The sequence below is a fragment of the Oreochromis aureus genome, linkage group 22 (genome assembly GCF_013358895.1).
Source record: "Oreochromis aureus strain Israel breed Guangdong linkage group 22, ZZ_aureus, whole genome shotgun sequence".
NCBI classification, from domain to species: domain Eukaryota; kingdom Metazoa; phylum Chordata; class Actinopteri; order Cichliformes; family Cichlidae; genus Oreochromis; species Oreochromis aureus.
The window spans coordinates 19,571,837-19,592,660 of record NC_052962.1 but is presented as its reverse complement, the minus strand read 5'-3'; the positions used below and the strand labels follow the sequence as shown (position 1 = coordinate 19,592,660).

At 37.4% G+C, this 20,824-nt stretch overlaps 1 protein-coding gene and 1 long non-coding RNA gene across 3 annotated transcripts in view; one reads left to right on the top strand and one right to left on the bottom strand.

Annotated features, from left to right (window-relative positions):
• The window catches only part of necab1 (N-terminal EF-hand calcium binding protein 1), a 43,440-nt gene that overhangs the window by 596 nt on the left and 22,020 nt on the right, over window positions 1-20,824 (top strand). The window contains exons 2-5 of the mRNA XM_031750171.2: window positions 2,696-2,720; window positions 6,050-6,158; window positions 12,427-12,452; window positions 12,656-12,753. Coding sequence (XP_031606031.2) covers window positions 2,696-2,720; window positions 6,050-6,158; window positions 12,427-12,452; window positions 12,656-12,753 — 258 coding nt within the window. The remainder of the gene's footprint in view (window positions 1-2,695; window positions 2,721-6,049; window positions 6,159-12,426; window positions 12,453-12,655; window positions 12,754-20,824) is intronic.
• On the bottom strand, window positions 15,448-18,154 carry LOC120435650. 2 transcript variants are annotated; one of them, XR_005609803.1, is made up of 6 exons: window positions 18,011-18,154; window positions 17,307-17,372; window positions 17,174-17,212; window positions 16,817-16,948; window positions 16,266-16,358; window positions 15,448-15,970 (listed from the first exon to the last, which is right to left on the bottom strand). It is a non-coding gene; the product is annotated as an uncharacterized LOC120435650 (long non-coding RNA). The 2 variants fall into 2 exon arrangements; XR_005609802.1 differs by lacking the exon at window positions 18,011-18,154 and having other exon boundaries at window positions 17,307-17,733.

Sequence of the window (20,824 nt, the reverse complement as noted above, 5' to 3'; positions counted from 1 at the left end):
GGTGTAGGTTTTGTTTGAGTATTGTGCAGGGGGTGGGGGTACATATTCAATTAAATTATGAACATCATTCACTTAATTTCCTATTTTTCACTGCGAATTTGTGCAAAGAAAAACAAACAAACCAGGCCATAGGTGGTAGTTGTAGACATGCTGGTGATTTTCCTTAAGCGGGTCCTCTGTTTGGGTCCTGTTTTTGTTAGGGATGGAGGCAGGTGCAGAGGGTGTAAGTGTGGACAATAAAATACGCCTAGGATTGATTCCTCACACATCTTAAACTCCTGATCTAATGACCCTTCCCCAAGTGTTCTTGTCTTAGCAGCTTTACCCCTGCTTTTAATCAGACTGCCTTCTGCCTCTTATCCACCTACTGATTAAATTTCCCTCCATGCTTTCATTCATTTGTGATATCTTAATCATAAACCTGTTGGTTGCCATCAGTATTTTCAGGAAGGCACATAATGAAAACAAATGAACCAAGTGAAGTGTTCTGAGTGCTCGGTAAGAGGAGAAAAGTGCTTTGTAGCACATTTAGCATTTAACCAGAGTTATTAAAGGCAGAAACCTCTATCTATCCAGCCAAATATCTCTCTGATGTCAAACTCATCTGTCTTCTCCAACTGGATTACAGGGAATCAAACCATTTCTTGTTTTTAGGGAAGAGCTGGTCACAATTTGTTGCTTCTTGGGTATATTTTGTTTCTTCTGCGCTTCAACCTCAGTGTGCCTCATTAATACACATATCTTCAACCCAATCACTGACATTACCTCAGATATTTGCATTTTTTATTCTGCTGCTGTTGTTGTGATGTGAGATTTATTTTATTAATAGCATATGAAAGATTCATTAGGGTGAGCTGAGGTATGAAATGAGATGAGACCCGGACTTGAGTTTAATTACAGGGGTAAAAGCAGAGATGGCAGGAGTAGTCATCAAGATTACTCTAAATATTATTTAAGCCTGTGCTACTAAGATTGTGACAATGTGTTCACGGGGTGATAAAGAACAGACACGACAGCTTTCAGGAACAGATGCTTATTGTGAGTATTTATTAATATCTATATTATTTTTATACTTAATTGATGAAAACTTAATTATATTAAAAAAAAATCCTATTCTAGTTTCTTGTAGTACAAAGTGATGTCTTTTTTGGTGGTCTTTTCTAATTTATGTACATTGACCAGATACTTCATTTAGGTACACCATGAAGCTTAGTACTAGTTTGTCCCACGTTTGCCTTCAGAAATGTCTTAATTCCTCATAGCACACATTCAACAAGGTGCTGGAAACATACCTCACAGATTTTGGTTTGTATTGATATGACAGCATCACACAGTTGCTGCAGATTGTTGGCTGCACATCCATGATGAAAATCTCCAGTTCCACAACATCCCAAAGGTGCTCAGTTGGTTTGAGATTTGGGGACTCCCTGTACTCAGATGTTGTGACATCTAAGTACAGGGAGCTCGTTGTTATGCTGAAGAAACCATTTTGAGATGATTTTGAACTTTGTGAGATGATATGTGATCCTGCTGGAAGCAGCCGTGAGAACATGAGTACGCTGTGGTTATAACGATAAGCAACCATACTCAGGTAGGCTGTGGCCTTAAAATGATGCTCAGTCAGTACTAAGGTACCCAAACTGTGCAGCCTGAATCACTGATACAAGGATGGATCCATGCTTCCATGTTGTTTATGACAAATTCTGACCCTGCCATCCGAATGTAGCAGCAGAAATTGAAACCAATTAGACCAGACAATGGTTTTTTTTTCTAGTCTTCTGTTGTCCAGTTTTGGTGAGTCAGTGTGACATGTAGCCTCAGTTTCCTGTTCTTAGCTGACAAGAGTGGCAGCTAGTGTAGTCTTCTGCTCCTGTAGCACATCTACTTCAGAATTCAACATGTGGGGCATTTAGAGATGCTCTTATGCATATCTTGGTTCCAACAAGTGGTTACTCTTGCCTTCCTATCAGCTCAAAGCAGTCCGTTCATTCTGGAATTTTCATCCAGAGAACGGCCACTCACTGGATATTTTCTTTCTCTTTTTTGGACCATTTTCTAACATGGTTGTGATGGTTCCTGCCAAGTGAATGGTTGATTAGATATTTGAAATAATAATGAAACAAAACAATTTTTTTCTGCTTTGTAGCTTTGTAGAGGAACTGAATTTAACTAAGAGATGAAGACAGAGAGAAGCAGTATTTGTACAGCAGATTAAAAAAAACTGAAAAAAAAAGTAAATCAGAGCACAGAATCGACTGCCAGGAGCTTGAAGATGGTGGGTGGATATTTTATAGTAGTTTTCTTTTTCTTTTTTTTTAACCTGTGTGTAGCTTTGGGCTAGAGTCCTCTTAGTTGGGAAATCCCACAAATAAATGAATGAATTTAAAACAGACATCATGTAGATATAGATTTATCCTCCAAAGCCGCCTGTGCAGAGTCTTCTTCACAGTAAGTTAAAGTAGGATGTGCTATTTCGAGGTTGGTGGCTCAAGCCTTTTACAGCTGATGTGGTCATTGCCACTCCGCCTTTCATCTCCTCTGGACTCTGGGACAGCACTATCAATAATTTAATGACGCACTGCTTTCGGCAGAGTGATCGATGATCCTCGCACTCACACACTTACTTACTTTAACTCTGGTGGTGTGGAACCTGCTTTAATATCCTGTTGTTTTTTTCTTCATTTCCTAATTACAGATCTTACGGAGGGCCGATAAAAACGGTGAGTATTTCACCATCTGGCTCGTTTCAGATTCACACACCAACACCACTCTCTTCTGTCTTGAGCATCACTTCAACCTTTCTTTCACAGATTACTTTCTCAATGAAATTCCGATCATGACTCTCTGCTGATACTCTGTCAGTTTCCATGGAAACAGGAAACTGACCATGCCCACTGAGGTTCAGTTTCAGAGCATTTACAAAGAAAAACACTGACATTTGTGAACACTTTTATGATAGCGGTCCACACAAAATGACTCAGAGGTGCCTTATTAGGTGGTAAATTATGTTGTTGTTTCACCTCCACTCTCTAATGCAGGATAAACATACAAAAATACATCTTTTATGTTCTTATTGATCAGAGAAGAGCAGACAACAAAGGCAGGGAATCCAAAAAGCACTAAAATAACAGTGTAAATCTCTTTCTGTTACACATGCAAGTGTAATATAGGATGCACATAAATCCTCCATCTTTGCTTCTTTAAGTTTTTTCACTGATTACTTTTCATTTAAAAACTGTTTTGTCCCCACACTATTCAAGCAAGTCTTCGTTTGCTGAGATATTAAATATGCTCTGCAATAAATAAAATGAGATCTAAATTTCTTTCATTTAATTCTGGCTAATGTTCATTTTTTAAATTTAAATAATGTTTTTGTACGAAATGACTTTGATGCTCTGACTTTTACTGAAGTGTATCATAAACATAGATTATATATAAAAGATGGAAGTAGCCTCCGGGTCTGAACAATGAGGACAAACGTCAAAGTGCCTCAAATCTGCATGATGATGATCTGCAGGGGGCGACTTTATTTTTTATTTCACTTTTCTGATTGCTTTATAAACACATTTGCTAGTTTATAGTCTACTTGTATCACCGCCTCATTACATTACATCTTCTGTGGTTTTGTGCTGTTCATTAGAGTATAATGCTAAATCACAGTTTACCATTTCAATTTAACATTTAGCCAGGGGAGTAGGAAAGTTAGCAATTTGGTTAGATGATGCTTTAAGTTGTGGTTATCTTGTGACTGACAGGCTCCAACCTTAGACCTCAGTCACTCATGGAAGACCCCGACTTGTCTGAAAACACTTGCAAACTATTTGTTGTGAAAATACTGTGAAAAGCGTGACCAAACCATTCATTAATTTCCACAAAACAATAAATATAAGAAAAAAATAAATCAGTTTATAAGGAAATTCTTACCAGATGTTGGTAACAACCCATCCAATCCATACATGCAAAGAAATCACACGTTAAATGTCCATGAATTAAGTTATGTGTAAATAGAAGAAATGACAGAGAGAAAAGGTGTTGAACATATGAAGAAAGGAAGGTGCAAAAAGGCACAAAAAGTCATGACCCCTGCTGAAATCTGTCAGTAATTAGAAAGCAGTCCTGATACTTTGTGCAAATTAATATAAGCTGGTTAAGTCCCAGCTGATGGCCTATAAAAAGCTGTCTCATTTTCTATCTATGCACCTACTTCTAACAGAGAACGTTTGCTTTTCAAATTAAAAGCTGCTCTTAATTGATGCAACCAACATGTTTCAAAAGGTGCAGCTTTTATGTTGAAGGGGAGTAGTCTCTGTTTCCGGTTTGGGTCACTCTTTTTCAAGTTTCACGACCGCTCGGCGAGTTGCATTGCAGACAAGTCTGCGTCTTCCATGCAGACTACACGTAACCATGACAACCTGCAAGCGACCAAACAAATCCCACTGTTTTTGATACAGTACTGTATACCTCTTTGTAACCACTTTCACCCAGTGACTACCTGCAGCCACTTGCCAGTTGGTCGGACAATACACATTTTTTCTAGCAACTGATATTTACCAGGGATTTCCCGACTGGTCTGTGTGACTGTGGACTCATGAGTGCAGTAGCCACGATGTCTGAGATTCACCCTGTTTGACAGCTTCATAGAAACAAGCTGGAAATGGCCAATATGTTCATGTCGAGGGTTCAGAAGGCGACGTCACGAAAAACTGCCTCTATGTCCATCCTATAACGTCCATCAGCGATAACCTGGCGGGTGTACTTTGCAATAAACAAGTAAACATTAGCACCCATTTCTGGAAACAGCTGTTTGTTTTAAAATGTTAAAAAGGAAAATAGTAGAATAAAGTTTCCTATAAGTCATATAACATACCGACAAATTAACAGACCTCTACATTTAGTTGTCCTTCTTTTGAATTCGAGGCCTCAGTTTGTAACAGAAGGCTGATGGTTTGATCCCCAACTCCTCCAGGCAGCATGTAGAAGTGTTCTTGGATAAGTTGCTGACCCGTTTGCCCCTCGTGTCATTAGTGTATTTGTTATATCTACCCATTAAAAACCTGCATGAATGTGTGACTGCGGCTTGCAGCGTACACAACATAAATGCAGTCCATTTGAATTTAGCAGAAATGACCAAAAATAGCAAATCAGTATTGTTCACATGGCATGACATGCTCCATCATCTACTAAATATCCATCCCACGCCGTGTATGATTTGAAGCCTTGTCATGCAGCAGGAGAAGTCATCCCACATGTTTGTTTTTATTGTTGCACAAGGAGCAGCACATGCCAAACCTGCTCCGAGCGTATTTCTGAATGCACTGACAGTGACTCACTGTAGGCTCTATTTTTGGGCATGCGATTGTGTTCCCTCACAGCAGCTATAGAAACATGCTACACATTTCCTCCAGATCAGGTCAGCAGTGACAATTTGAGGACGGGCCACACTGTGTCACAAAAACAGGAAGACACCACTGGAGCCAGAGCTGCGTGAAAAACGAGATGTCGTTGGTCTTTGTTTTCGCCGGAGGGTGTTCAGTTTGGAGCGCTCTGTTTTGAAATTGTGTTTATTTTCAGCTCATGAATATTTCATACTACTTTTATTCTGTTCATAATTGCAGAGCCTCAAATCATAAAAAATGACTGACTGTTTGATATAATGTTAGTCTAGTGGAACAAATGGTGATGACCTGCTTTATATATAGAGAGAGGGATAATAAAAACAAGAACAATGTACCTTTGCTGGTTTATTTTGTTATGTTATATTACTCCTCATTTGATGTGAAAGAGAAACTGATGTTTAAACTTGATGCCATGTTTTAAATGGTATAATTTTTAACATCTAAAGACACCTCAGGTCAAACCAGCTCAAGACAAAAGTTCTTTATTAATGCCATCTTATCAGTTTTATAACAAAATGATCCACCGGTTTCACTTCTACATTTTTTGACACATTTTCTTATGGTCTGATGTCTTGCAAACACAAACCAAATCAAAGATGTTTTAAAGTATTTAGAAAGAAGTTATCCTGAGAAGATTTGTTCTTTACCCCCAGATGATGGAAAGCTGTCCTTTGACGAATTCAAATCCTACTTCTCTGACGGAGTCCTGACAGCTGAGGAACTGAAGGAGCTCTTTCACACCATCGATACCCATAACACAGAGTAAGACTCACTTTACCTTGTTACCAGTTTATTCCATGGCTTGAATTCAGATGTGTCAGTTGTTGAGGAAGGTAAGGGGTGAGAGTAATCGCTTTCCAAATTCTGAAAGATATTGTTCTGTTTTCCTTTTTAATAACATTCATCTTTTTAAAAGTAAGAAGAGATTTATTTGCTGAAATTATTTTGTGAACTAACTAAAACAATATAACAATATAAATGAAATGGCTGGTAAAATTTTTATTGGAGCTTTCCCAATGAGGCTTCAAGAGGTAATTTTGAATGTACAAGACTGAGTCTACTGCTTTCAAAAAAATTTTTTTTTTAATTGTAATACCTGTAGAGATTTTTCTAAATTGTGCCTCTGACATACAATCATACATAGTAAAATAAATAAATAAAAGTAAGCTCTGTGGCACAGTGGAAAGCACTGTTGCCTCACAGCAATAAGGTTCTGAGTTCAATTCCATCAGCCCAGGGTCTTTCTGTGTGGAGTTTGCATGTTCTCCCACGTGTTTGTGTGGGTTCACTCTGGCTTCCTTCCACAGTCCAAAGACATGCAGTCAGTGGGAATAGGTTAATTGGAAACTCTAAATTGCCCATATGTGTGAATGTGAGTGCGAATGGTTGTCTGTGCTCGCCTTGCAACAGACTGGCAACCTTTCCAGGGTGTACCCTGCCTCTCGCCCTAAGACAGCCGGATTAAAACTGACAGTGACATTAACAAAAATTACACTGAAATTAAACATTTTTAACCAATAAAAACTAAACCAAATCGACCCTGGAAACTAACTGAAACTGAGTAAAAACAAAAAGTAAAAATGAAATAAAAATTATTAGAAAATACAGAGCTGTAATAGTCTGTTTCAGACTTTATGTTCAATTTTTTTTTAATTTTACTGCAATCTGAATAAAAAAGCCAAGTGTTGCTTTAAACCCAAATATTTCAGAGTTGCGTTGCATCTTGTACATTCAGTAATGTGTAAAGGTTGTAGCACGTTTCTTACAGCAGCATGGGGACTTAGTGGTTTGTGCTCTTGCTTCACAACAAGTCGGTCCCAGCTCTGAACCAAGGCGGGGCCTTTCTATGATGAGTTTGCACTTGTGCAGGTTTTCTGTGGGAACTCTGGTTTCTCCCACAGCTGAAAAACAGGTTGAAGCTATATGACGCTATTTATATTATATTATATTATGTTATATTATATTATATTATATTATATTATATTATATTATATTATATTATATTATATTATATTATATTATATTATATGAAATAAACACTGCAGCTATTATGTTTATGACCTTCAAAATGATCTGAACAAATTTAATTTTTTTTCTGTTTACTCTTCCTGTTTAATGCACAGGAGCAGTGAGCTTCTGGTTGATGTGTTATCATTTATAGTTTCTCACCAAGTAGTGTAGTGTTTACATATAAAACATTTATGTTCAAGCTTAGTGTTCTGTGGAAATCATAACAACTTAAAATAGAGAAAAGAGAGCAATTTTTTATTGTTTTATACATTGTACAGATTATAATATAAAACATCCAACGCAAAATAACTCAAACAGAATATTAATTTGATGAGTTCACCCATCATCTTCTCTCACATTCTCGTTTTTTGTGTTAAGAGGACTAAACTTGCAGCTTTGCGTTTATTGTGTCGTTAGCACAATCATAGCTGACCCCACCCGTCGTCTTCTCCACTCCCTTTGGCTCACACATCTTTTTTTCCCCAATCACTATTACAGCATCTATTCTTAACTACCAATATAAGCAACCGTTTCCTTTCAAGGGTGACGATATTATGGGCTATATCCTGGAATCACTAGAGGCTAGAAACACCCAGGCAGGATGGATTCTGTTTTCTTATATAGTCATTCATTGTAATACTGTTGTTGTGTTTCCCATGCTGTACAACTTATTTTGATGCAGATGTTAGCCAGTTTATTCTATGTATTTTCTGTATGTGTTTCACCCTGAGAGACTGCCACAAGGAGAGGAAATAAAGTTAGCTTCTGCATGCTTTACTCTCAAATATCAGGCTAGCGTCTAACGTGGTTTCCAAATACCTGTGTATTATAAGTCACCTTTCAATCAGGGAAACCATTAACGCATCACAATGAGGCCTAAATCATCGTTAATGATGGTCCCAATATCCTCCCTCACTACACCTGTGAACCTTCTCTGTGGTCTTCCTCTTTTCCTCCTGACCTGCAGCTTTGTTCTGTAAGACTCAGCTGGAGGTGGAAGCACAACGTGTGTAAATACAGATCATCTACTTTTAAAAATCAGGCACTGATGTGCAATGTTCCCTTTATATTCACAATGTCCCAAACACCTGAGAGAGGAAGCCAAAGACACACTGACTCTTTACTGTCGACCGATTTGCACTGATTTTTCTGCTTTTTAGTTCACACCAATTCTTTTAAATCACACACATGAGAAACCACATTACTTATGCTCCCTGCAGACATTATAATGTGAACCAGCTCCTGCATCAGTCCTAATCAGGATACAGATAATACTTATACAGTCGCTCCTCTGTGATTACACTGAAGGCATTTGTGAGCAAATGACCCGCTGAGCCACAAGATATTTAGAAATAGCTGTTAGTTTCAGTTATATAATAGCAGTGCAGCACTGAAGCACTGTTTCTGTCTGAGAGGCATTTAGCAGGTGAACAAAGCTTTTAGTGCCATTTTGACAAAGCTTAGATTAGTATGTAAGTCTATTTCTAATCTCTGTCTTCCAGCTATATAACACTGGCATCCTTAACCCTAAAGTCCCCGATCAAAGTTGTATATTAAGGAAACAAGTAGAACTAAATATAAGTGTGTTGTTGTAGAGTGATGTAGAACATGGTCAGGTTAGTAAAAGCATCTGTTATTGATCTTATGTTTAGATAGTGATAACAGAAGAGAAATAAAAGTGTGAAGCCATGCTAGCTTCTGTACCGCGCTTCAATTAGCATGTGCACAAACAAGCTAACAAGTGCTGTCATAAATATACACAGTATAATATAGAGTAACTTTATGCCTGTATCATCTATCAACGTGTACAACCAGTATATAATCACACATTACTATTTGGTTTACCCTTGATTACCTGTCAATGAAATGGAGAATTTATGGTTAGCGTTAGCGGTTTCACACAGAGCGCCACTTTTAGCACTTTAGCCACTGACTCTGTCGTGCATTGAATCGACACTGCTGGACATTTGGTTTTATGAAACTAAACTGCAGCTATTCACAACAGAAGAAGTGATGATAGTGATTTATTTCAATAGGAATACATTTTCTAATAGAGATGTCGAAGACTCGAGAGCACTCAGTATTTTTTGTGATGAATTACCACTTTGAATAAACCACCTGACCTGGCCCTCAGTTTGACGTTAGACATTGAAAAATAATGATGATTATGTGTACTAATAAAGATCTGCAGTCTGAATCAGGTTGAAAATAGGTCTTCAAAAAGTGCTTCATAAGAAGAAACTTCATTCTGTGTAAGCTATTAGTTAAGTTTTCTTTGGTATGGCTCACATTAATCAGATGCAGGTTCTGCATCAGTGGTCTAAAAACACTAGAAAGAGACTTTTCTAAGCTTTAAAACAAGCAGCTGTTGAGCATTCAGCCAGCTATTATAAACAAAGAGCTAGCTTAAAACTACACAAGAATGTAAAGGAACTTGTTCTGCATGTTGTGGGGCTTTTAGTTTACACACTGGGCCCTAGTGTCTGTGGATAGAGTAATAGTCACAGGATGATTGTTGTTGTCTATATCACCCGAAGCAAACAGTGTTAATTCTATTAACACTGCTTAATGAGTACACTTATCAGGAAGCTTATTAAAATATCTCTGTTCACTCCACACAGTGGTGTGTCAATCATGTTACCTACTTCATTGGTGTAATTAAACAACCAGAAAATGAAACGCTCTGACACAAGTGGTTTGATACAGGTTGATTCCGCTCTCTGAATAAATAGCTGCTGCAGCTCATCACATCATCACAACAATTATAAGAATGCAAGATTTGCACTCGGCGTTACATCACACAACGATCACCTTGGAAGTTTTAAATTTAAATCAATATGTTTCAACAGTTCCACTGTTTTGGTGTCCAAACTTACATAAACTGCAAGTGGACAAAAGAAAAAACAAGCTCTGGGGTGGCCACAGCCATCAGTAAGTCTGGTCACCTCACCTAACCAGTTATTGAGCCTTTTGAAGTGTTGTACACACACTCACAGAGCTAAAGTTGAACTTAATAACAACTAAATTTCATTTTTTTCAGAAAAGGTTTTTGCAGACCCAGCGCAGAGGCATCAAAACTGAAGTTTAATTGATTTTTATAGACATTTATAAAAGGATAACTTTAGAAACAAATCCAGATTTCTTAAAATCAGAATACAGTTACTAACTAAATTTATTATATACACACACCCCCAATGACATGACAGCAACTTAGAAACTTTGGGCATGTTGATATGGTTGCAATGACCTGCTAAAGTTTAAACTGAGCATCAGAACTCATTACAACCAAGACATGCAGAGGAGCATCTCTGAAGATATTGAACTTTGAATGTTGGATGATGGTCTGATTCAGATGGCAGGGCCAGAATTGGATGTAAAAAACATGAAAGCATATATCAGTCCTGCCTTGTATCAGCAGTTCAAGCAGAAGGTAGTGGTTTAATGTTGTTAAGGATATTTTCGTGGTACATTTCAGCCTCCTAAGCACCAGCTGAGCATCATTTAAACACCACAGCCTACCTGATTATTGTTGCTGACCATGTTCATCCCTTTATACCCAAAGTATATGCATATTCTGATCTGCAGCAACAGCAAGGTGTAATTAATGAAGAGGTCATTAGTGCACAAGTCCTCATCGTATACTTTACATAGCCTCAACAAGATAAGCTAATGATAGGGGTGACTTAACAAAAGAAAACACATTATTTGGCCTATAGCCATTTGAAAAGCAAGAAGAAATTGTCTGGCTTTGTCACCACTTGCTCCTACAGTCATCACCATCTAAACGTCTGTCTACTTCCTTAATATTTTAAAGTGATAATAATTATTTCACAAACACATTTTTACACCAGATCTCTTCCTGACTCAATATTAAAGAGGATTTGTGGCTATAGCTGGAATTGAACCAACAACCTTTCACTGAGTCAAGTGAATGTGTAAAACAGTACACAATCAAACTACTTCACAAACAAGTGGATACTGTTGACATGCAGTGGAGTCCAGTTTCCTGTTATCTCTACCAGACTCCGTGTTAATGTGTGCCTCCACCTGTGAAATGAACACAGGAGGAGGCAGATGACAAAGTTGTAAGGAAGTCAATTGGAAGTCTCCGGTTGAATCCTATATTGATTAAAGAACGAGTAACCAGATTGTAAGGACTGCCTGACAGGCTGTTAAACCTGCTCAGGTCCATGTCGAACACTGACATTATTCAATACACTGGATTTAAACAGGCATACACAGCATGCTGCATGTATGGAAGGCAGATTATTGATATGGAATTAACTGTATTTACAGTACTTCAAGGCTGTTTCATTTATTTATAAAGGTAACAAATCTTCAGAGCAATGATAATGTACCTTCGGTGTCAGAGCAACCAGGCTTCAAGCAAAACAGGAGAGAGGCTAATGGTCCGTTACTTAGTTCTCTGACTTCTGGTTCCTCTCTCCATTCTCAGCTGTTTGTAAGTGTTTTCTCCTGTTTGGATCATTGATTGCAGCACTCTCGTCTTGCAAACAGCAGCCATGGCTTGCATGAAATGCGTTTTAAACGAGTGAAATCCCCTGGTATCAATGACTAGAGCAAGAAATAAGATGTGTTTTTTGTGTCTCCCGAAGATCGTTGTAGTGCTGATATAGTGCCTAATATTCTCTTCACTTCGTCACCTCTCCTTTATTCCACTTCTTTTCTCTTTTAGGCTCTCTCTTTCAGGAACAAAAATACTCAGACCACCCAGAAAAGCATCCATGCATGAACATTTATTAGAAACAGCCAACATTTCTGAAAGGTTTCGACTCAAAAACTCCTCATTTGGCCAATTTGTCTCTCACTCATGCCTCTGGAGGCCAAAACACCAAAATTATTCTGTTACTCATCGCATATTTTACTCAGTTCTGTCTGTCATCACATTGATTCATCAAAGCGAAGACTGTGTCAAAGAGATTTTTGCAGGAAAAGTGTATCTCTTTCCCTGGAGATGTCTGTTTTTAATTTAAATACCTGTCATTTTCTTCTTTTACAGCAACGTGGACACGGATGAACTCTGTGGTAAGTTGAGTCTTTTAAATACAGACAGAAAAGTAAAGATAGGAAAGTAAGATGTTAGACATGGTCACATGCTCCCAGACCAAACCCCTAAGGCAGTGCGAGTGAGGTGTCACACCAGTGCTTCTTCAACAAAACACCTACAGCCCTGTCCCAGTTGTCTGACTCACAAAATGTTTTTTTGGTTTGGTTTTTCTGCTTCGAAGAGTACTTCTCCCAGCACCTCGGTGAATACGAGAACGTTCTTGCTGCCTTAGAAGACCTGAACATGTCCATCCTGAAGGCGATGGACAAAACAAAGAAGGTAAGATGACAAAATAAGTTAAAGCATTAGACTGTTTTTTGGGCTCTTTCTATCAGGAAGGTCGTCTTGATGAAAATAAAGTAGGTTTGAAGCTACTGACACAACAGATTTTCAATGCACCTTTAATATTATAAACGTAGCATAAAACAGTAAGGAAATTTTTGTTTTGTCAACAGTTTCTTTGGTGTAACAAAGTTGCCAATATATGCATGTGTGTGTGTCTGTATACTCATCAGCAATTTTATTACACGTGTTCAACTCAATATCTAATCAGCCAATCACATGGCAGCAATCACATTGGTGGCTGTGGCCCAGGAAGTAGAGCAGGTCGTCTACTGATTGGCAGGTTAGATTGGAGGGTTAGTGGTTCGATCCCAGTCTGCATGCCAAGTATCCTTGGGCAAGATACTAACCCGATGCATCCATCAGAGTATGAATGTGTGTGAACGTTAGCTTAGAAACACTGAAAATCAGAAAGTGTGTGAATGGGTGAATGTGGTACTTTGAGTGCTCTGGGAGAGTAGAAAAGCGCTATATAAGAAAGTCAGTCCAACTCACTGCGCTTAGGCATGCAGACACGGTGGTGACATAATAAATTAGAACTATTTATACCTGCATGTTAAAGTAGAGCTTTAGGTAGATCTTGGCAAATGGCTGTAAGCTGAATTCACGTAGCACTGGCAAAGGCCACTAATTTTTAATTTTTTTTTTACAATAAAATAAATTTATCTAATGATAATTTCCTTTATAAATTTTTGTTTGCTAGATATCAGACATTACAATCATATGTGTGTGTTTTTTTCACAGTGAGTGAGTTAAGACTCAGTGGATGCGACATTTGAGATAAGTTGTGTCAATTGGAGTAACACAGGAAACATTTGATTAAATTCAGAAGATGTAAAGACAATAGGAAGGCATGTTTGATTTTCCCAGAATGTGTCCAAAGCTACATGCTGAAAATCAGCATGCTCCTGGGAGGACGCCCAGCTGGCGTTCTCAGATCTCCCATTAGTCACATTTCCATTACAGAGCCAGAAAGGACAAGCCACGGCTCATGCATGCTACTAATGAACCCCCCAGAACAAAACATGTTATAATTCTTTTTGGACTTGCAGCCAGCACAGATGACAAATTGAATGGATTGTGGCTGCGTTTCCAAACAAATATGGCTTTTGATCTTTATGTATTACGTCCTCTTGATCTTATTGTCTGAAGCAGAGTGCCCTTTGCATTATCAGAGACGAGAGGAAGGAAGATGAGAGTGGCATGAGACGTAAAGTCAAAAAGACAGGAATGATCAGACGTGAAGAAAAATGGCAGGGTGAAAGGAGAAATGACAAAGAGAAATGGGAAAGGGATGTGAGCAGAAGGAAGAGAGGTGGCTTATTAGATCTGGAGGGAGAACTTCTATTTCTTTGTCGCACTCTCTCGTCTTCTTTGTAGTATCTCAGCTGGCGCACACAACACATGCTGTGAAGCTCAAATCGCCCCTCAGATCTTCAGTGAAGCGGACACATCTCATCGCGGCCATTGTGTGGGAGTCAAACCATTAATTTGTCAGTTGTATTTTTTTTTTTACTGGCACAGAAAGAGGTAACAAATGATGACATCCAACTTCTACATGTAAAAGCTGTACACTCAAAAAAATGAAACGTTGACTTTAATTAAAATTATTTTGTCAACAGGTTCCACGAAATTGCATTGTGTTAGTTTAAAGCAAAAATCTTTAGTTCATCTAATTTAAAATAACTATTTAAGATTAACAAGACATATTTAAGACTACCTTAATCAAGTTATGTTGTATGAACATAGATGATATATTTACAGGTTAGATAGTTTATATTAGTTACTTCAACACATTTCTTATTTGTGGCAGTAAAATGTTAAATTTAAGTTAGATTAATTCAAATATTATATTTTCAGCCACCTTGTGCTTTATTAATTCGTTTTACATAAATCTATTTTGTCAACAGGTTCCACACAAATGAATTAAGTACATCCAACTTATTTTTTAAAATTTCTTTTATTGCCAACACATTCAGTGAGCATTTGTGTAAACCCAGTCCAAAATGAAATACAACAGCTCATTAGGGTTAGTAATTAACAGTATATAGACAGATGCAACATCAATACTTTAAATTAAAGGTCTGTATCTGCCAGAAATAGAAGAAAAAAAAACATTGAAGACTACATAACATGTTGATAAGATGACACTTGAGTTATGCACATGTGATGCTAGTAAGGTTTGTGGAGTGTTTTTTCTTCTAGTGTCTAAAATGAATAGCAAAGTTGCTATTTGCAATGATTGCTTAGGGTCAGTCCAGTAACACATGCAAAGTGAAGTGTGTACCTCAACGGCCACAATTAAAAAAATAATGTAATAATGATAATAATAATAATAATAATAATAATAATAATAATAAACAGTCCACTGATATTAGCAATCAAAGAAAATTATATCACCATCCCAAATAAAACTTTAATAAAACATGCCAGCATCATTGTCTAACAATAAAACAGCTTGTCAGCATTCAGGTTTTTTGCAACAGCACAACAGTAACCATTTAACACTTGCCACTGTCAACGTTTATTTTACCAGTGTTTGGGCAAAAACTTGAGTTGTAAACATTTTAACATGGAAACAATTGTTCGTCTTTAAAAGTCCATAAAATATACATTCATCTTGCATTCCTAACTTACCGTTATTCTTAGTATGTATTGCAATTACCTTTACAATGCACAAAATGTAACACAAGAGTAAAATCTGTCAAATTGTAGTAGTTTACAAACTTTTCAAAATTTCTCTTAAGTGTAATTTTCCCTTTATCTGTCATTTTCAACAAATTACCATTTTATTCCCATTCAGCCTCCGAAAAACTTCTGTCCATCTGACAGAACATTCAACATCCAAATTAAGGGTTGGCTTATTCATTCAATTTATTCTTGAGCATCTCTACCTTGGTCAAGAGTCTGCTGACATCCAGATGAAGGAAGAGCTTCTGAAGTACTTCAAAGAAAGCTTTAAGTCTCGAGGTTAACTGAGATTCAGTTCATATATCCCACCCATTAAGAGTGCACATGCAGAGGCCATGTCTTCCAGGTCATGCAGAACACCCTAGATGGTTATACCCACATCGGCTGGAGGCATCAGCTCTTTCGATGGTAAAGATAGCAAGGGTAATTTGTTCCAGCTCCCTCTGAACAGCTGTAGCTGTAGCTTAGACACAAAAACATAGAAAAATGGCATCCAGTTTTTTTTTAAAAAGAGAGCCAAAGCTACCCTTTAATGGAGTAAACACAATATTAGGAACATGCACCCCAGTGCGCTACTATTTTAGACTACAGATTCAACAATGAATATAAATAGTTTGGGTATACAAGAAGATTCCCCAAAACATTTAAACAGGTTCCATGCAAATTACAACAACAACAACAACACTACAACATGCAACAACATTAGTTATTCAAAATTTGGTTTAATACAGATAAAAAACTAAACTAAAATTACTAACCAATTATTCTTTGAAGAGGATGCTTGGGTCTTCATTTAGGTAAAGAGGGAGTGCCCTGAGGACACACTCCCTCCCCTTTTCAATAGTTTGCTTCTGTAGAGAGTGGCAGAGATACAAGAAGAGAAAACAGACATACTTTAGGATGACACAAACTCACATTATACGCAAAATGAATGACATATCCGCTGCGCAGATAGACATGTACACAAGACCAACTAATCATCACATGGGCATGAATAGTTAACCTGTAGGGCAGGGTCTCCGCCACATTATATATGTCCATAATGGAGGTATAGACAAACTAATACATCATCTTTTTTGCATTCAAAAACTGATCTTTAAAATAAAACATTCACTTCTGGTTTAACCCGAAAGTGAGGGATCAGATTTTACTTATGTTTAGGTAATTTTAATTTTCCAAAGTTTTGAGTACCAAACTTTGTCTTGCTTAATATAAATGTAAGTACACTGTGCAGCTACCATACACTAGCTGTTAAATTTGAAAGTGATCTTATTAGCCATAATATTTTGCTACCAACAGAATAACGCACCTTTGTGGCTGGGGCCAAAGTTTGTCTAATTTTCTTCACTGCAGCGCCTCCTTTTTTCTTGAAGACTTTTATGAGCTGGTCAGTGTATTGGTCAAGTGGAGCAGTAGTAATCCTCACAAATTCTGCTTCCACCTGAAAACATGTCAACAAACACAACATACTGTACTGTAAATATACATACTATATGTACACATATACATACTTTATAACTAAAACTAATGTAGAAAGACCTCATTAAAGCTATAATTTTAACACAAACATTTACACAAAATGCTAATGGAGCCATTACATCTTTTATTGTTATTTATCAAGTTCCAAAAAATATTGATCACAGCTGATCTGAAAAGAATTTCATACCTCAGGCCCTTGAACTGCAACCTTTACAATGGTTCAGATCTGGAGAAGACATAACAGGGGCATGGGATGCGTCACTAAAGAAAACTTAACTTATTAAACAGTTTTGTTTTTAAAAGTATAACAGTTCACATACCACATACAAGCTCAGCAGTACCACATACACCACATCAGTATAGGAGGGGGCAGGTAAAGGCAGGATCTGAAATTTATAAAGTAAAACAAGAAATTCATTACTAAATTTCAAGAAGCAAATTATTGATTGAATTACAACTAAATAAAATACTACTCAGAAGAAATTCTCACCAGGTCTGTCGACCTCCATTGTCTGCCCACTCATATGTCGTGAATAATTTTATTTAAAAAAATAAGTGTGTGGTTTAACAAACTGTAATTTATAACTATGTTGATATGTATACCTCCGCTAGGAAACATGCTGTATTTACAGACGATTTTTACATAATACAGATTACTAATAGAGCATAACAATGGTGTCACAGTGGCTTTCGCCCTCGACTTTTTGGATTTTAAGTGTCACTTTATGCTATCCTTGCTATCCTATTCGATATTTATGACTCTCGGATTACATAAAGGAATCCCAAGAAAGCAAATGAAAAAAATAACCCCATGAACCCCTGTAGCTAATCCCTTAATAAAACAAAAAACAATAAAAATGTTTCTTACCCAGTCCACAAAATAAGCATGTCCAGGACCCAGTAAAACTAATGTAGAACAAGCGCACGCAAACGATATAACATGTCTTGTAAGACAAACGCAAAATATAACCATGCTCGACATGTAGATACTAAACAACATAGTCAAAGAAAAAAGTGGTCTTACCTCTCAAAGAAACAGCAGTTGGCGCCAAAACAACGTTTTTAAGTTAAATTTGAAGTCTTGCGCATGAGCAGGCCCAAGCCGTGAAACCTTGTTGTTCTTCGCGGTTTCATTACAACTGTTTTTGCATTACTGCCACCTTGTGGATATACAAAGTATATCGATCCTAATTGACTTAACTTAAATGTTATGCCATCAAATAACACATTAGTATTATGTACGTTGAATAATAGACACAATTACGTAGACTTGATTAGAAAAACATATGTTAACTTAACAAAAACATATATTTTAAGTAAAATGAAAATAAATAATTAATATACACTGAACAATCCACCTCATTCATTTTTTTGAGTGTAGTGACAAAGATAAATGATGGCCAATGGCAGATAAGGCTTTGGTTTATAGAGTGTGTTGGGGAAAAACAGCAGTAAAGGTAGATTTTATGGAAAAAATTGGATCAAAAAAGATTTATTAAGAAAATATGAGGTGCAAAAAAGTAGTAGAAGCTCATAAGACAAAAAGGCGTTGTGGAAAAAAGGTTAGACATGAAGAAGCATGGCTGTGAAGTACACCTGCTTGAAATTTCACCATTTCTGCAGAGATAAAATACACATAGCTCTGCAACCCCTTTTGCAATCATTCAAGAGTCTCAACATGTTCAAGCTGAGGTGTGAAAATCAAATCGCACCTCAAATCATTTTTCTGTTCTCCAAGAGGATAACTGAGAGCCGGAAATGAGACATAGGTGGGGCGGTGGCAGAGGGGAGAACCAGGCAGTGTGTATGCTAAGGATTTATCATTTTCTACTGATGCTATTCACCTTGCACTCAGCTTTTAAAAGGCTGTAGTCTATCCTCACAAGAAAATCTCTAGTGCTCCCCCTAGCAAACACTCACATTGGATATTTGAGCCTAAATGAAGACAAATTATTCTGCACAAATTGGACAGACTGTGCAATAACTTCCAAATTAAATTCCAACACTGGACTGTGAGGATTTCACCACGATGAAGCCTTTCTGCTTGCGCTTTTATAAGATTTCTTTGACCTTAGAAATGAGTCATAGAAAAAAAAAATACAATCCCCGTGTTTGTCTGATTGTCTCTGGGTATTGGCTGAGCAAGAAGGAGAACAGATGCTCCTTTAGTCACAAGAATAAAGCTCAATCGTCTCTGTTGGGCTGAGTATGTATTTGAGTGGGTAGTCTGTGGCTGGGGATGTACGTGAGGGGGCTGCAAGGTGGGGTTTTTTTTAATATATATTTTAATTTTGCAGTGGAATACAATAAGTGTGTGCACACAAGCTAATTTATTTGTGTCCATGCCTCAAGTCTTTATGTACATGTGCGGGGGTGCTGGAAGAAGCATTGAAGATAGAGCCAAATCTATGTGATCAGACTCAGTCCGTGTTTTATTTTATACAAATACTGATGCCAAACCTGTAATCTAAAGTTTTAATTGATAAAAAAAATAATATGCAAAAAAAAAAAAAAAAATGCTGCTGCCTGGTAAAATGTAGCCGTGTAGTTTGCTGTTTGGTAAGTTTAAAATTAGTGGAAATTTACACACTCCCCAGAAACAGATTAAAACATGCAAACCGGGTTTTATTTAGCATAGTTGTTGTGCTCAATCAGCTTGCTTTTGATGTCATTTAATTATAATTGTTAATCAGGATTTTTATAATTACTAAGGGTAAAAACAACTAACTGAAGCTGAAGCTGAGGTATGATTGCAGGGCTGGGATTGCATTTATTCAGTGCGGACTTAAATGCTATGATTTTAGCAGCAGTTCTGGGTCAGAGAATGAGGTAGAAAATTATAGAAAACCTTTGCCTTCAACAAAGCTCTCCTTTGACCTTTTGTACAAATGAAAATAAAAGATCAAAGAAGAGGCAAAAAAAAGAAACATGAAGCTGTTTAAAATGGTTCTACATTATTGAGACGGACACACACGCTAACACACACTTGCACAAAGGTGGAGATCACAGGAGACTGACCTTTACCGGTTTTGTCGTGACTCACTCTGGCTGAGCGAGCGCGCAGGCATGTGTGCAGGTGTGTACATGTGTGTGCGTTTGCCAGGGGATCAAACAATAACTGTGTATGCGAGATAATGAGACTTTAAAAAAAAAGTAATACTGCAAACACTGCAGAGATTTTGTGTTATCTTTAATCCTAATCTAGTCTGCTTACATATGGTTTTGTGTATGTATGTTGTTAAAAGAACTGATGGGGAAGAGTCTTAATGATCTGAATGCTAGAGGAGCTGCTAAGAGTTTATCTCTCTCCCAGGAGGAACCCACTCAACAAACTGCAATTAGTGTGTGTGTGTTTATGTGTGTGTGTGTGTGTGTGTGTGTGCACACATGTACACAACACATAAACAAATCCAGCTTTTAAAATTCAGCCATTTTCATCGTACTATTGAAAAACACAGCAGTTACCCAAAGAAAGAAACACTATCTTTTGTTTTGCTCCCATGCATGCATTACGCACTCTCTAATCCAAGTTGCATTAGCGTTTGCCTTCATATGCCTCATTGTAAGTGGAGTGTGCAAACAGTCATGGTGCTCAGAACTGTAGGAGCAGGTCTGCCATGCAAACAGCAAACTGCTGTGCTGACCATCCCTCACTCTCCTTTGATTAGATTCAAAACAGCACTTAGCCCTGCTGTGCTGTTCCACGCATAACAAATGACATCTTTCCAAAGCCTCATGGAGTCTAATTTTCCAACCTGCCATGAAAAAATATCCAACTCTGACTCACAAAATGACAAGAAGCTGATTGTTGCCAACACAATAGAAATGTAAACATGTT